Genomic DNA, 15,482 nt, shown 5'->3' with positions numbered 1-15,482 from the left:
AGAAGGCAGTGATTATTTTCTACTTCAGCTACACAAACATGATTAAGGACGGATGGCATGTCTTCTCTGCAGTTGGCCCCAGGCCAGGTCCAGAGGCTATAAATAGGATGGCAGAGAGGGTAACTGGTCAGTGCACATTAAAGGAGAACCTGTTTCCATCAAGTCATTTCTCCCCTGTATTCTCTGCAGCAATATTTACAGTTTAGTAACCTTTTAAGGAAATTGCTTGGAAAAAAATCCCTTGCCTCAGAAGAAAAGGAATTCTCCAGGAACACTGAGCATTGTAATTCATACACACTGGTGAAAAAGTAAGTATATTTGTGGGCAAAATGCTTTACCATTCAAGATTAGTTAGCTGCTGCTGCTATTTTTGTTTCAATCCACAGTCAAGAACTTCTTTTGTGATTAAGAGGCAAGTCTGTAAGGTGAGTCAGTTTGGGCACCGTATGAATTGGGAATGAACACTAAATCATCGAGGAAACAAATAAACAAAAAAAGTAACATTTGAAAATGGGTCTTTAATCTTGTTTTGAGTTTTCACTGACATTTTTCCCAATGCAAATTGTCTTTCAAAATTTAGGATAACTGAAAAATGTTGCTCATAAAACATCTAATACTTTCCTGCTGTGGTCAAGACACGAGGACACAGATCTGCCAGCCCTGTGTATTATTTTGAACATGAAAATATGTGACCGACTATTCAGTTTCCTTAATACCAACAGAATAGATTATTCTAATAACACAAATAAAAGGAAAAGATGCATTTCAAAGATCCTATTAGCTTTCTTTGGATGAAATCAATACTCCTATTTTCCAAATCAAACGATATCTGCAAGAGAAATAGAATACATGACTTGCTATCAGGTAAAGGACTTGGGCAGCTTTGGCAACTTCTCTCTCTGAAACCTGCAAGGACAGAACCAACACCTGTCTCGCTTGGAGACCAACTGGCTCAGCCCAGCCCTGGGCGCCTCCCTTCCAGAGCACTACAGCCATCACTACTCCCAGACAGCTTCTGACTTATCACATCTGTGGTCATGTTTATCTTGTTTTCTTAATGAGGGCCAATATTTTGATTTACTATTTTAGACACTTTTGAAATCACTTCCATATAATGTCTATATTTTAAACGACCTTGCCATTTAACGTTTATTCACTAAAGATCCCAGGAAATAAAATTCTACAACTCAAATCGTATCTATTTTAATTACTGTCTTTTTTCTTATTATCATCAAATGATTCTCAGGTCATTAAGAAGCTGGAGGTGAACACTGAGTCACCAACGTAAATATTTTTGATACTTATGTGCTAGGCCCTCTCCTAGGTCCTCCACATTTATTATCTCATTTAATCCTTAAAACCGCCAAATGAGGTAGGTATTATTTCCATTTTACAGATGATGAAACTGAGGACAGAGAGATCTGAGGCCCCCAGCTAGTAAGGGGGGTGGGGGAGGATTCAAAGCCAAGGGGTCTGGCTCCAGAGCCAGCACTTAGATGCTAAGCTATTAGCACTTTTAATTTTTTTTTTTTTTTGCGGTATGCGGGCCTCTCACTGTTGTGGCCTCTCCCGTTGCGGAGCACAGGCTCAGCACGCGCAGGCTCAGCAGCCATGGCTCACGGGCCCAGCCGCTCCACGGCATGTGGGATATCTTCCCAGACCGGGGCACGAACCCGTGACCCCTGCATCGGCAGGCGGACTCTCAACCACTGCGCCACCAGGGAAGCCCAGCACTTTTAATTTTTAAAAAAATTTATTTATTTATTCACTTTTATTGACCTATAGTTGATTTCCAGTGCTGTGCCAACCTCTGCTGTACAGCATAGTGACTCAGTCACACACATATCAAGAACAATAACAAAATAGCCACGGTGTCTTAGCACTAGGCTGTAATTATCTGTATATATTCATTAGAGCATCTGGCCGCATGAAACAAACCTTACCTAGGCCTAGCAATGCTTTTCACTCTCACGGAAAAGACGATGGCCAGTTTTCATCTGGGGAGGGGGTGATAGGGGAAGCAGTCAAAAACAAGCATTATAGTAATTCTACTAAAATAGACCTGTCAGGAAATTTCTGGAGGTTGAAATGTTTCAAACAAGGATTGTCTGGGAAGTTGTCAGATGACATTTCAAAGGTTTTGAGAACTTGCTTATAGTGGTAACAGTAGAAATCACCTTCAGCTTTTCCTAAAGAAGTCACACACGTCTTAGTGGAGCTGGAAACTTTGCCATGTGTGTGTTCCATAAGTGTCTGAGACAGGAATGGCGGCCCAGCCTCAGCTCTAATTCAGGCCCTCGTAGGCATCTCTCACCAGACTCCCCTACAGAATCCCAGCCTCAACTGTCCTCTGTTTCAAATTCGCCTTCTGCGCTGCTGCAGACGGGATCCAACAGTGTCCACATCAGCCTGTGTCGTTGGTCTGCTTAAACCCTTTCAGCGGCCCCTCTGGTCCGAAGGTCGGGTCCCGGCTCCTGAAGCTTGGCCGTCAGGCCTGGTCACGAGGCCCAGCTCCACGGGGGCACTCCTCGTCCCACCCTCCACGTCCCGGCAACCGGCCTGTAGCCTCCACCCACGGCATCCTCGCTGTGACGCCTTTCCCCTGCTGTCCCTTTATCTGGTTGGTTCCCCGTACACCCCGACCTCGACTCTGCTGGCTTAATTCTACTCATTCTTAAAGGTTCCATTTGGGCAGCACCCACCCTTCCAGGAACCCTTCCCTACGTTCTGGCTCCCCTCTTTCCTTGCCTCTCCCTCACCTGCCAGGCTGGGTTAGATGTCCTCTTCCAAGACCCCGCTGCACACATGTCCCATGGGGTCTACACTGTACCGGCTCCATCTGTCTGGTTTTCTCGCCAGGCTTCAGCTTCTCATGGGGAAGGGCTACGTCATATTCATACTTGGATCCCCAGAGCCGACTGCTGTCTCCCTGCTTTTCTCCTCCCCGCCTTTACCAAACTCTAAACAACCGTGTCCCTCTCCATGATCATTGCTGATCTGACTGCAAGAAGTGTGCACAAGTAGAAGGCATCCTACCTTCCAGTTTCCGGCAGAGAGGTTCTGGAGAGATCCAGCAGAGCCTTCCAAGGTGGCTGGGTTGGAACTTTCTGCTAGAAGATTCAGATATGGTTTTACCACTGACGGATGCCACAGCATCTCAACCCCTTTGGGGGACTTCGACAGTCCTGGGATAGGACCAACTCCATCCCACTGAAAGACAAAGAGCACGCATTAGTGGAAGCAAATATGTGAACACAGTATCCAACACCTGAAAACGTTCCTTTCTGCTAGACTCAGCTAGAGCTAAGCAGAAAAACTGCATCATGAGAAAAAAATTTTTTCTTGCCAAATATGTGATTTCTCACTCCCAGAGGAAACGAAACTTTAGAGTTTCGTGTCAAGTAAAATGCTAACTTGATCCTCTTGGGCTGTTCTCTTTTTCTTCTTCTTCTTTTTCCCCCAGCAGCTTGGCTCCAGGTCTTTGCTGGGAGACTCTTTGCCGAGGAGGTCATCCAATTCGTTCAGCCCCAGCGGCCGGGCCTGGGGCACCTCCAGCTCCAGCCGATACGACAGGTTCCTCAGTGTGCACACGCAGTTCTCCACGGTCTGAAACCCAACACAGTGTAGGATTAAAATCACCGTGGCACACATCAGTGCAAAGTGTGTCTGTACTGAGCACCAATGATAGTAAAGAAATGTAGAACGTGAAAGAACCGCTTTTCCCTTTATGGGAACTGCAACAGTCTAAGGTCAGAACGGTGATTCCAGACTGGTGGCGGGACACCCAATGACAGAGTGCAGAGCCATCCGCAGTGCAGCTGACGATCTGACTGCCTGCTGAGGGAACTGTGCAAGGCTCCGGAGAAGAAAATGCCCAGGGTTCTGCTTCAGGGCTGCCGCAGTGGCAGAGATGTGCCCAAGTTACCAGAGCCCCCCGCTTCTCACCACTGGGAATCCTCATCGTGACAGCGGGTGCGACCAGCCTCCACTCCGGGCACAGCCCCTCCCCGCAAGTGCCATCTTTGTCGTCTCCTTCCATCTCCCACCTCCCTCATTCCCTCTGTGGAAAGTTCCACGATCTGATCTCTTTCTCTGCTGACGTTTTGCCTTCTGTACATGGTCTTTTGTTCCTCAAAGTCTGTATCACGCCTCTAATTGGGAGGCCAACTCACTTCAACCAAGTGTGTCTAAAACCAAGTTCAGTTTTGCCTAGAGAGCTCCCCTTCTAAATTGCTTATTCCTCTCATTTCATCTGCAGATCTTTTGGTTCAGTTGGGGCTCAAATAAAAACTTGGCTGTCACTTTGAATTTCTCCTCTAGCTCCCCCCCAATCCTACCACTCAGTCTTCTTTTTCCTCTTAGACCCCTGTTTACGACCCCAGGCCTGTTTGTGGCCTCTCTTCGTCCAGCCCATCCTGAACAACAAGTGCCCGGCCTGCCTTGGGACTCCTGACACTTTTAGTCCCTCCTTCCTGTTTCTCCCCACCTTCCCCGGCCCCTGATGCTGGGGCAGACCCTGGATGGCATCACAGCTGAAAAATGATGAGCAGAATTCCTTGTGAGAGGGCCGGGATGGAGGAAATAGGAGGGGAGGATAAGGGGGACATGCTGGTAACAGAGGGAGTGGGTGAAAGGCTGCAACCCGCATGTAGAAAGGGGCATCCAGAGTTGGTACCGAGGCAAGAAGGGAAGAGAGGTTGGGGGGATTCCAGTGCCTGGACCAGGAACTTTTATTCAGTGGATACTTATATCTGGATGGATTTGACTGTAGCAGCAGGGGATACGGAACTGGAGGTCACCTTGACGATGAGCCCAGGAGAAACCACAGAGAAGGTCTGGACCCTGGTAGATCCTTCGCCACATGGAGTCACTCAGTTTTCATGGTTCTAAGGCTATTTTCTTAAGTTCTCATGTCCCTGTTAACTTGTAATTTTTAGAGACAGTCTCCCTTTATTTATTTACTTTGAGACAGTCTCCCTTTAATCTGGAGCGTAGCCTAACAAGGAGGAGATGGTCAAGAATTCCAGAAAGAGTCGATGGCACGTGGACAGCGGCGGTCAGCAGCTTGCTGTCCTCTGCCACCACGGCGTTCACGGCCAGGCGGGCACTGACCTTGCTGTCATAGTCAGATGTGTTCACACACGTATGGATCACGTACAGCAGAGAGTCCACCAGCCCCTCACAGGATCGCATCTGCCTTCGAGCTTCCTCCCCCGCGGAGCTGAGATTCCTAAACAGGCAGAGGCACGGGGGAGCTCGTTAGCTGCGGAGCCTTACCTTAATGATCTGAGAACGGGTGACACAGCAGCACGTAGATCTGGTCTGAAGAGGCATTTGGAGCCTGCATTTTAATCTCGAGGGAGCTCACAATAATAGCCAGCCCCCCATTAGCCACACAAATAGAAGGGAGCAGGGGCACTTGAACTTTGTATCTCTCTTGTGACAGGCCACCTTCTAACCTCCTAAAATGATTATTTTGGGGCTTATCTTCAGTTTCCTCATACGTAAGAAAGGGGGAATAATAGTAACTACCTCGTAAGGTTGCTGTAAGGAAGAGATGAGCTGCTACATAGGAAGCAATTAGGAAGAGCCCACCATGTAAAAGGATGTTTGCTAGCCATGCACGGTTGCTGTTTTTAGACATCCTTTACCTCCCTTGTTAGGTCATAAGGTCTTTGCAGTCCCTGCACCTATTAAAATGTTTTGCATGTAGCAGGTGGTCATAAATGCTTCTTGAATGAACAGAGGAAACATATTTCTTGTATAAACATTTCAAGTTAAATAGGAACACTTGCTCATGCCACAATTTTTCTCATCTTTTTAATTATTAAAAAACCTGAAAATTGTTTTAGGTCTCATCCATATGGAAATTTGTGCTATCAATTCAACTTCGTGAATTGATACCAAATTATAAGGCTCTATTTTATGTGCCATTAACAAGGGTTCTAGGCTAAGTCTGAGATTTTGCAAAACTTAGACTAGGTAAGGGGGATCGGGAATGACTTTTCTTTTCATCTTTGTTTTTCTGAGGCCAGAGATACTATCACCCATGATCCCTCTACTGTTCTTTTTGTTTGTTTGTTTGTTACTAAAAAATATTTAATAGCCAAAGTAACAAAGGCACTGATCAATCATATGAAGGTGTCAACAAAGTAGAAGAGATGTTAGACTTTAACAATCAGTTTGAAGTACAAAGTCTGAATCAGCTGAATATCAACCATGGGAATAAGCAAAAAAATAAGCTGCATATCTGTCCCATACAAAGAGAAAACACTTATTATCTTCAATTCCATATTAAATATTATCAAACCTATATCAATACTGACCAGCTACTAGAACATAAAAGAGTCTTCAATCAATATTACACAAAATATATTCCCTAACTAAAATTAAATAAAATTAGAAATTATATAAATTCATCTGCCCCACTTATTTGAGATATTAGAATACATACTTTTCTTTAATTCATGATTCTATTAGTTATATATTGCTATATAACAAATTACCCCAATATTTAACAGCTCAAAAAATAAATACTTGTTGTATTATGGTTCCTCTGGGTCCAGCATTCAGGTGCTTCTTTAGCTGGGTGCCTCTGGGTTGGAGTCTCCCATAAGGCTATAATCAAGCTATTATCTGGGGTTATAGTTATCTGAAGGCTCAACTTAGGAAGGATCTACTTCCAAGTTCACACAAGTGGTCGTTCCCAGTCCTCAGGGAATCCACTTTCAAGTCCATTCACGTGACTATGGCAATCCTCAGCTTCTCACTGTTTGCCAGACGTCAGTTCCTGCCATGGGGGTTTCTACCTGGGGAAGCTCACACCATGGCAGCTAGCTTTCTCTCAGAATGAGGCAACAAGAGAAAGAGTGAGCAAGACATAGGCCAGTCTCTTTGTAACATAATCTCAGAAGCGGCATCTATAACTTCAGAATTACTATTTATTTGAAGGATTTCACTCAACGAAAGGGGAATACACATGGGTATAACACTAGCAGGCTAGAGTTTTTGCGTCCATCTTAGAGGCTTCCTGCTACAATGGTTTAAGAGAAAATAAAAGTAGAAAATATAAATTATTTATGACTGAATGACAACAGAGCGTTACATAGCTGAAGCCCCTCTACTGTTCTTATCCAGGGTTACCTCTCAGTAGCTCTCAACAGCTGACCTCTTCTGTTCCTCTAACAGGGATCCGGTACCCCTCTGGTTTTCCTCTCATCTTGCTGTCTTCCCTTCTCAGCCTCTTCTGCCTGTGGGTCCCTCTGGAGTGCCCAGGGCTACTTTGGTCGCTTCCTATCTTTATCTTGGTGCTCTCCTGGGTGGCTTCCTTCTGCTCCTTGGATTTAATACAACCTATGGACCCATGACTCCCCAGTTTTTATCTTTAGCCCAACCCCTCTCTAGAACTCCAGACATTACATTTATCCACATGGATAGCTAATCAGACATCTCAAAGTGGACCGGACAAAACCGTCAGCTGCTCGTCCCTCCATCCTTCCTCCGCCCCTCTGCTCGACCTCATCAACAGCACTTCCGTGCTCCCAGCTGATCCAGCCAGAGATCTAGGCGCTGTCCTTACTTCCTCCCTTTTCCTCGCCCCTCATATTCAGTCCATGAGCAGACCTTGTCAGCCTCTCCCTCCACAACGTACTCCGCTCTGCTGACCTCCCTCCGGTGCCTGGCCTTTGTCATCCTCATCATCTGCCTTCCTGCCCCCACTGTCGCCCCCATCACAGCCAGAAACCATCCCTACTCTTGTGAGTAGACCCTCTAATGGTTCCCCATGACACTTGGCACGTGGTGCACTCCTTGCTCTGATCTAAAAAATCCAACGTAACTAGTTTCACGCCACACCTTGCCCATTAAGCTCCAGCCTCAAGCCCCTTCCTGCCCCAGAGCCTGTACACTCCCCGTTCCCTTTGTCTTGAGTGCGTCCTCCTCCCCTCCCCCACCCCCGCCCTCACAGGAGCAGCTCCTGTGGTATTTCAGACTAGGCTTAAACTTCACCTCCTATGAGAGACCACCTGACCATCAAAGTGACCACCTAGTAACTCTTACATCACCCTATTTTTTAAATGGCATCTGTTGTTATTTTCTTGTTTATTTATTTACCTGTCTTCATCAGTAGAACTTGGTTCTACCCGAGCCTCGACCTACCCTGTTTTGTCCATCACTGAATTTACACAGAAGGCATTCACCAACTGTTAATAGCCTTGAACCACTGGGGAAGCCTGAGCATGCGTCCTGTCCCTGGGCCTCCCCTGAAGCCTGGCAGGCTAGCTGAGGGCTCACGGCCTCCCCTGAGCCAGGTACAGGGAGATGAGATGCTGCCCCACAGATCAGCAGTAGAGGCCATGTGACCCGTTTGGTGATGCAGGAATCTGAGTCAGGGAACTGGCCTGCCTTCTAGGAGCCTGATTCTTGTCACCCCCTCCCCTGCCCCAGTTAACCCATCACAATAGCAGAAGGCTTCAGAGCAGAAGCCCAGGCCCCTCCCTCCCCCCCACCTCGAGCTCTGGTGTAGAGATGCTCAGACATCTTAGCCTAAACGGTAAATAGCGCTCACTGTGTGTTAGACACTACACGAAGCATTTTATACAAGCTGGGTCTTCACAACTCTGAGATGTTATTATTACCCCTATTGTAAAGATGAGGAAACTGAGGCTCAGAATGGGACAGGAAGTCAGTCTGTCTGAAGCCAGAGCCCACTCTTGTTGTCACCAGGCCACTGTGCCCCAAGGTTTCTGTTTCAAGTTCCCAGTAAGCCTGGGAAACTGGGTGGAAATTGAGCTGATGAGAGTTAGTGGCAAATAATGAGCAGCACCGTGTACAGTTAAAGGAGGCTTTATGGATTTTAAATGCTAAAGATAATGACTGAAAAGAGTATTTGGGCTCATTTTCATTTATTTATAAAACTCTAAACCCAATGATTGCTTAAACCACACCTTTTTGCAACCTTTTAAAAGCAAAAAAGTTTTAACCATTACATTTAAAAAGACTGAAGTCTAATTGACAGACATTATATTAGCTTCAGGTGTACAAAACAATAGTTTGACATTTGTATACATTGTGAAATGATCACCACAATAAGTCTAGTTACCGTCTGTCACCACACAAAGTTACCGAGTGTTTTTTTCTTGTGAGGAGAACTTTTAAGATTTACTTTCTTAGCCTCTTTCAACTTTACAGCACAATATTAGTGACTACAGTCACCTTGCTGCACATTACATCCCCGTGACTGAGTTACTTTATAACTTGAAGTTTGCACTTCCACATTTTGAATGTAAACAAACACCAGGCTGCCAGCACATTAGCAATCAGAATGTGACAACCAGAAAAATGCTGCTCGAGTGGAAAACACTGGAATTTTGACAGTAATTTCAGACTGAAAGGGCTTTTTTGACTCATCTATAGAAGAGTCGTTTATAAGATAATGTCTCTCAGGCCACTGCTCTGTGCTCACAATGTTTTCCTCATAGGATAACAAAGCCCAGTGGTCTAAATTAAAAAAAAAAACTTGGAAACTTAGAGAGATATTAATAGAAATGAAATATTAAATCATCCTAAAGTCAACTTAGCTATGACACATATTATTTAATCACAGACTTAATCGTAAAGAAGAAACAAAAAGTTACCTCAGGCAACCTGTCGTATTACGCAGAACAAGTGAAGTCTGAAATTTAATTTTATGATCGTCATCAAAAGAAGAGTTATTCCATCCAGAATGTGGAACGATCACAGTGTTTGTCAGGGTTGAGAGAGCGTCGCGGATGATTGCCATCTTTACGGCATCACATGAGGATAAATTCCAAAGAACTCCTAAAGAATGAGATTTTAAATATCAGATCGATTAGAAATCCTGCAGTTTTAGTAATGAAATAAACATATTAGCTTTAATTGATGGGAATTCAGTCTGTTCCAAACCTAATCTATGGCCTGAATTTACAACCAGGCTGGGGATGGACCTTTAATAAATGTTGACTGAACATATGTAAGCTTCTGGCAGTATATTACCAAGTTGTCCTTATCTTAAGTTTTGGAGCCTATGTATCTATCAGGCAAGATGACTATGGTTTTGCAAAGCAAATTAGAGTTACTCTGTGAGGGGGAGGGGCACAATCCAATCAAGGGTCATAAATATGATGCATCTGTGATGGCTGTAAAAATGTGGTTCACTGTATCATCCCTTACATTCAGTGCTGTGTGTGACAAACCATTTTTAAAATTTAGTACTCGAAAAGAACTTCTCTTTCTCAAAAGAAGGACACTTTCTCTTCATCACACTTCCTTTTCTTACTTTTGCTACCGGGAAGCTCACGCTTAAATATTATGCTTGAAGTAACTTGCACAAAGGGTGGTTACATTTGTCTCATCTCCCTTATTTAGATAAGGTTTAAACACTTCTATTTCCACGTTAAGAGTTTTATCAGCATATGCAAGTTACTACCGTCCCTTTTTGGATACAGGCGAGACTAACAATAAATTAAAAGCTCCCAATATTGTAATTCGTATCAATATTGCTAGGACACCAGACCTTAAATGTAGCTTATTAGAGTGTTATTTGAATTATAAGCATATTAGAGGGTCCTCGTTTCTGTGTCAACCGTAAGAGGGTTAAATTATTGTTATAAAGCACATATTTCCTAATAGTTACTCTTTTAGAAATTAGAGCAAATTCAGGATTATACCTACTCTAATGTCATTTTCACATGGATGCATTTTCCTAAGTAAGAGGGGATGGGGTGGAGGAGAGACGGTACAGCTGGATCTTCAGAGCCCTACACTCCTGATGTATCCTTGGCAAGTTGCACCAGTCAGTATAGTGATTTTAGAACTATCAACACACAAAAACGTTCGAGGCCTGTGGAGGGGAAGGAGTTGGCAAAACCTGCCCGTGTCCATGGAAGCTTGTGAGGCTTGTGAACATGGCTGATCTAGAGTGCTGGGCCAGAGACAAGACTGAAAACTGCTGCTCTGGCTCTGGTGACTAAGGATCCAGCCTGTAAACTGCCTGTGCAGCAGCCTTCTCGGGGCCTAAAATCGCAGGGCCCCTTACAAAGGAGGGAGGCGGGAGAGAGCTGACAGGAGCTTTCTTTCTTTATGGAGGGAGGAGGGGTTCAAGCAAAGGGCTAGAACTGAAGAGAGTAAAACAATACTCTGTGAACCGAGAGGACCATCCATTCCCCGCACATCTGCCCTGACCCACTCGCACCGTGGAGGGATGGTCAATGACAGGAGCAGATGCTTGGGCCCTGTGCTGGGAAGTGCCCTGGGTCCTGACTCCTCTCTCACTTGGCTACTTCTGGGCCTTGCTGATTGGGTTTCCCTTTTGCTCCCCCAAGACTTTCATCCTTTCTCTGCTCCTACCCTTTGGGGTGGGACAGCCCACCATAAGCACAGCTTTTCAGGACCTCAGCCTCAGCGGCGACCCATTTAGTAAGGCTCGCACTCGAGGGGGATTTGGACAGTTTAGCATCGGGAAAAGGAAGGACCCTGCTTTGCCTCTGAAGGCTTGTTCTGTCCACCATGACAGACCTTCGTTTCCATAACTATCCTGTGGCTGATGGTGCTGGTGAGAGGGCAGCGCACACTGCAGGTGCTTGTGAAGTGAGCTGAAACTCCACAAGCTGAGCTCCTTCTCTGTGGATTCTGATAAAGCTGGCTGCATCTCTGTGAGTGGGTTTAAACCGGGTTCCCTGGACTCTGGGGCTTCCGCTGGGCTCTTAGGCGCAGCCATGTGGGAGGTGGGTGAGAACTGGCGGCAGGGCTCCAGATCCCATCCCAGTTCACCGGGAGCAGCTCCATCCTTAACTGTTCTCAATACTGGGCTTCACCGTATGTTTCTGTTTGAGAAAAGGGTTTTGTGTCTAAAAGACATTTGAAAAGCACTGTATTAGGGGAAAAGTATCCGAGGACGGATGACCACAAAAGAGACCTTGGGCGCTAAGGATGAAAAACGAGTCTCTGGACGTTGGTTCTGACCCAAATGATAGGTGAGGCGAGAGAAGACAGAAGGAGAGTGGGTTGAGGCACAGAAGCATGGACGATAGCAGCCGCCACGAATAGGGCTTTAACATTTTCTGCCAGCGAGGCCAACCTCACCCCACCCAGCGCTCTGAAGGGGCCTGCCCGGGGCCTGAGTCAGCCAGAGGGGCAGCATGTGGCCCAGAGGCCAGTGGTGGTGAAGGGTCATTTCCTAACCTCTCCTGATGACAGTTTTATAACGTGCAATTCTGAAGGCCACTGGAGTTCGTTTTTCTCTCTGTGAAACCATTTCAAAGTCCTCACTCCACGAAACTCTACACATGGGGAGAGCTGCATTTTCCAATAAGCTACATTCTACTTCACAGAATAAATGCATCCCAGTAACGTTAATTTAAGGCAAGGTTTATGGAAAGTAAAGTCTATCATACTGTAGGTTATAGGTATAAAATTAGATACATCTCTACGGAAAATTAAACAGTGCTGAGTCACACACTTCAGGTGAAAACACGACTAAGAAGAGGGGTGGTTCTTACTTAGCACGTTGGATCTTGGAGCTGATGCCTAGAAGTTCTCCGACTGCTGGCAGAAAAGCTTGTTTTTCATGGTTCCTGCCTCCACTCCTGGCTACTTCTAAGATCTACTCTGGCAAGAGGAGAGTTCCCAGGTTTGTGGATTCGCCTGACTTTCTGTGCTGGAACAAGGATTTTGTCTGGCTCTTTCTTTTCCTTGTCAGGCATTTAGAATGACCAGTGGAGTTATATGTCATTCTACAGTTTACTATTAGCCATTACATCTACAGGGGATTGGAGAGCAGAAACATTCGTAAATCAACATACACAATAGTAACTTGGCCATTTACTATGGTTTTACTCTGTGCCAGGCACTGTGTGCTTTACGCATAATACCTTAAAGAGTCAAGATGCACACAATGAATTCACTTCCCATTTAATTATTTGGTAGGCTTGAAATTCTACACGTTGACTTTTTTTTTTTTTAAACATCTTTATTGGGGTATAATTGCTTTACAATGGTGTGTTAGTTTCTGCTTTATAACAAAGTGAATCACTTTTACAGGATGATGAGCATTTCTTCTTCTAAATTTAATATTAAATTTCATTAGGCAAGTATAACGAGTAAGAAACACTCCATTATCCATTCTTTGACATGTCTGGTTACACATATGCAGGGGACATAATAGGTGCTGAGAAATATATGTTGATGGAGCCAATTTAATAGCCTGTATTTGAGATTACCCTTTTATTTTTTGCCTGTCAGATTTAGCACCTAAGTATGTATTCCCTCCCTTTCACACCTTTTCTTAAAACTGAGTGTCCTGAGAGTGTCCCTGAAGGTCTGTAGGTACATGGAGAGGGTCAGAACAGTGGTCTGGATCTTTAAGGGCATTTACCAGCATAGTTTTGCCTGCTTTTCATACGAAGGCCAAAACGGATTGCTGCTGAAACTACCACCCTAGCTGTGGGGCTAGGAGAGTCACGTTGCTGCTTCATCTCCCAGAACCAGAAGTTAAGTTACACCAAAATGCCTGAATCCCCATCCCAGACTGCAGAAAGAAAGGACCAGTGTTGCCCAATTATAAAATGTTAAATTATTTAAAAATACGTAATCCTTCAGTAGACTTGTAGGCCAGCTGACTAGGTTATCTTTCGGTCAACTCAGATGACTCATAAAATCAGTCTGCTGTAGAAATTAAAGCTACCTCTCCTGCAACTTCAAAAAATGTTCAAAATTATTCTTGATCAGAAGAAATGAAAGATTCTATTTTTGCGAAGTCGGTGGCATCCACACAAAGGCAGCTTTCTGATCCCGCATTAAGAGTTACATTATTCCTCTAATCCTGTACTTTGCTTATGTAACACAAAAAACTACATTTGGTATGGATTTAACTCGCCATTTTGAACATCAAAGCAAGTTCCAAGACATTGGTTTTTCCTCCCCACTTTCTTTTTCAAAAACAGAGGTTGTGGAAAGCCAAAACAACCAGTTCTGATCAACCAACATTGGATGAAGAAGGGTCACTTAAACTTAAAAGCCTTAGCTACGGAATGATTACTTTGGCTTTTCTACTCAAAGTAAAAAGCACCATTCTTAAGACCAACGAATAATACCTGTGTGCACTTGCCTCGCTAAAGCAGTAATAAAATAACGTTCTTTCCACTTACTCTGTCTAGGGCTTCATTTAATGGGTCAGGGAGAATGTTCCTAGAACAGTAAGTAATGAATGGAAAATACACCAGCTCCCATATGTAGCGAGACTGATGAGAAATACAGAACTATTAGCATTCTCCATCAACATGATAAACCTCCAGCTCCGACGTCCTAGTGCAAAATTATTTTCAAAAATATTTAGCAGCACACTCCACTGTCTCCTGGTTCCTTAAAAGAAAGTTAAAAATAAACTATAATTCAGTTTAGGAAACTTGAGGTTCTTACTTAAAGCAATTAGCTATTTGTTGTGAGAACTAAGAATATATATAAACAAATTCATTTTGAAAATATTAGGGAATTTCCTGCATACTACTGTAGAAAACGCTGCTTATTCTCTACCACAAGAAAAAGTACACATAATTATGAGTAACCAGTAACCACAATGAGAAACTGCCATAAGAGATGAAAGTTCATTTTCCCCACAAAGAATGAATAAAGTAATTAAAATACCATTCACATAAATCCTAGGCCACAGAATTTTGAAAGAGTGCACGTTTAAAACTAGCATTATAGCTATTCTTACAGCCAAATGATAATTTCATAGTTAAATTAGAAACTGATTTTACTTGATTAATTAAAATAATAGCACCATTTGAAAAACGCATTTCTTAAAGGACATTAGAAAACCAACCAAACAACATTTTGAAAATGCTATTTCTCTGGTAGCATAAATACATAACAGCCTATGCAACTGTTATTCTTTCTTTTTCTGATATGAAAGAAATCTAAACCCATTAATTTTTATACAGTATTCAATTTTTGCTGCTTCCTAATTATCAAAAAAATACCCAAACAACCAACCCCTCCTCCCCAAACTGCACAACACAAGGGTTCATGGGCATTGCAAAAAAGCAAAATAAAACTGCCAAAAAAGTGCTAGTGCACTTCAAATATCACCACTGGACATGCCCCTGCATTTTCTTTCATGAGTTGGCCTCATGTTCAGTGTCTGTTCCTGACATTCTTGTTTCAGACATGCTCCTTCATGAGATGTCCATGAGGCACCCAAGCCTTAGGGGTGCGAAGAGTATTAAATCAGAGAAGAGACAACGAGGTCTTGGCCGCATCACTCCCTGCACAGAGCAAGCATCATGATAAGTCACTATCATGCTTCAGCTCTCTGGGGGTCAGAACTGCCTGGTATATATGTTCATCCCCTCCCGGCTATTCTGCATCCACGGGCTGCTTGGAACAGGCTGGTGTCGCGTATACCCACCCTGCAAGCATTCTTGCAGGGGTCGAAATATTAGACTAAAAGTGAAAATATAAAA

General features: G+C 44.1%; 1 protein-coding gene across 4 annotated transcripts in view; it reads right to left on the bottom strand.

Annotated features, from left to right (window-relative positions):
- The window catches only part of PKP4 (plakophilin 4), a 254,066-nt gene that overhangs the window by 13,876 nt on the left and 224,708 nt on the right, over positions 1–15,482 (bottom strand). For all 4 annotated transcript variants that reach the window (XM_007446452.1, XM_007446454.1, XM_007446451.1 and 1 more), the window contains 4 exons: positions 9,636–9,819; positions 5,113–5,230; positions 3,415–3,606; positions 3,037–3,210 (listed from right to left, as the gene is read on the bottom strand). In XM_007446452.1, the coding sequence (XP_007446514.1) occupies positions 3,037–3,210; positions 3,415–3,606; positions 5,113–5,230; positions 9,636–9,819 (668 nt within the window). The remainder of the gene's footprint in view (positions 1–3,036; positions 3,211–3,414; positions 3,607–5,112; positions 5,231–9,635; positions 9,820–15,482) is intronic.

This window comes from Lipotes vexillifer, unplaced genomic scaffold (genome assembly GCF_000442215.2).
Source record: "Lipotes vexillifer unplaced genomic scaffold, Lipotes_vexillifer_v1.1 scaffold173, whole genome shotgun sequence".
Classification (NCBI taxonomy): domain Eukaryota; kingdom Metazoa; phylum Chordata; class Mammalia; order Artiodactyla; family Lipotidae; genus Lipotes; species Lipotes vexillifer.
The sequence above is the reverse complement of the archived record's forward strand: the minus strand, read 5'-3'. Positions and strand labels throughout refer to the sequence as shown.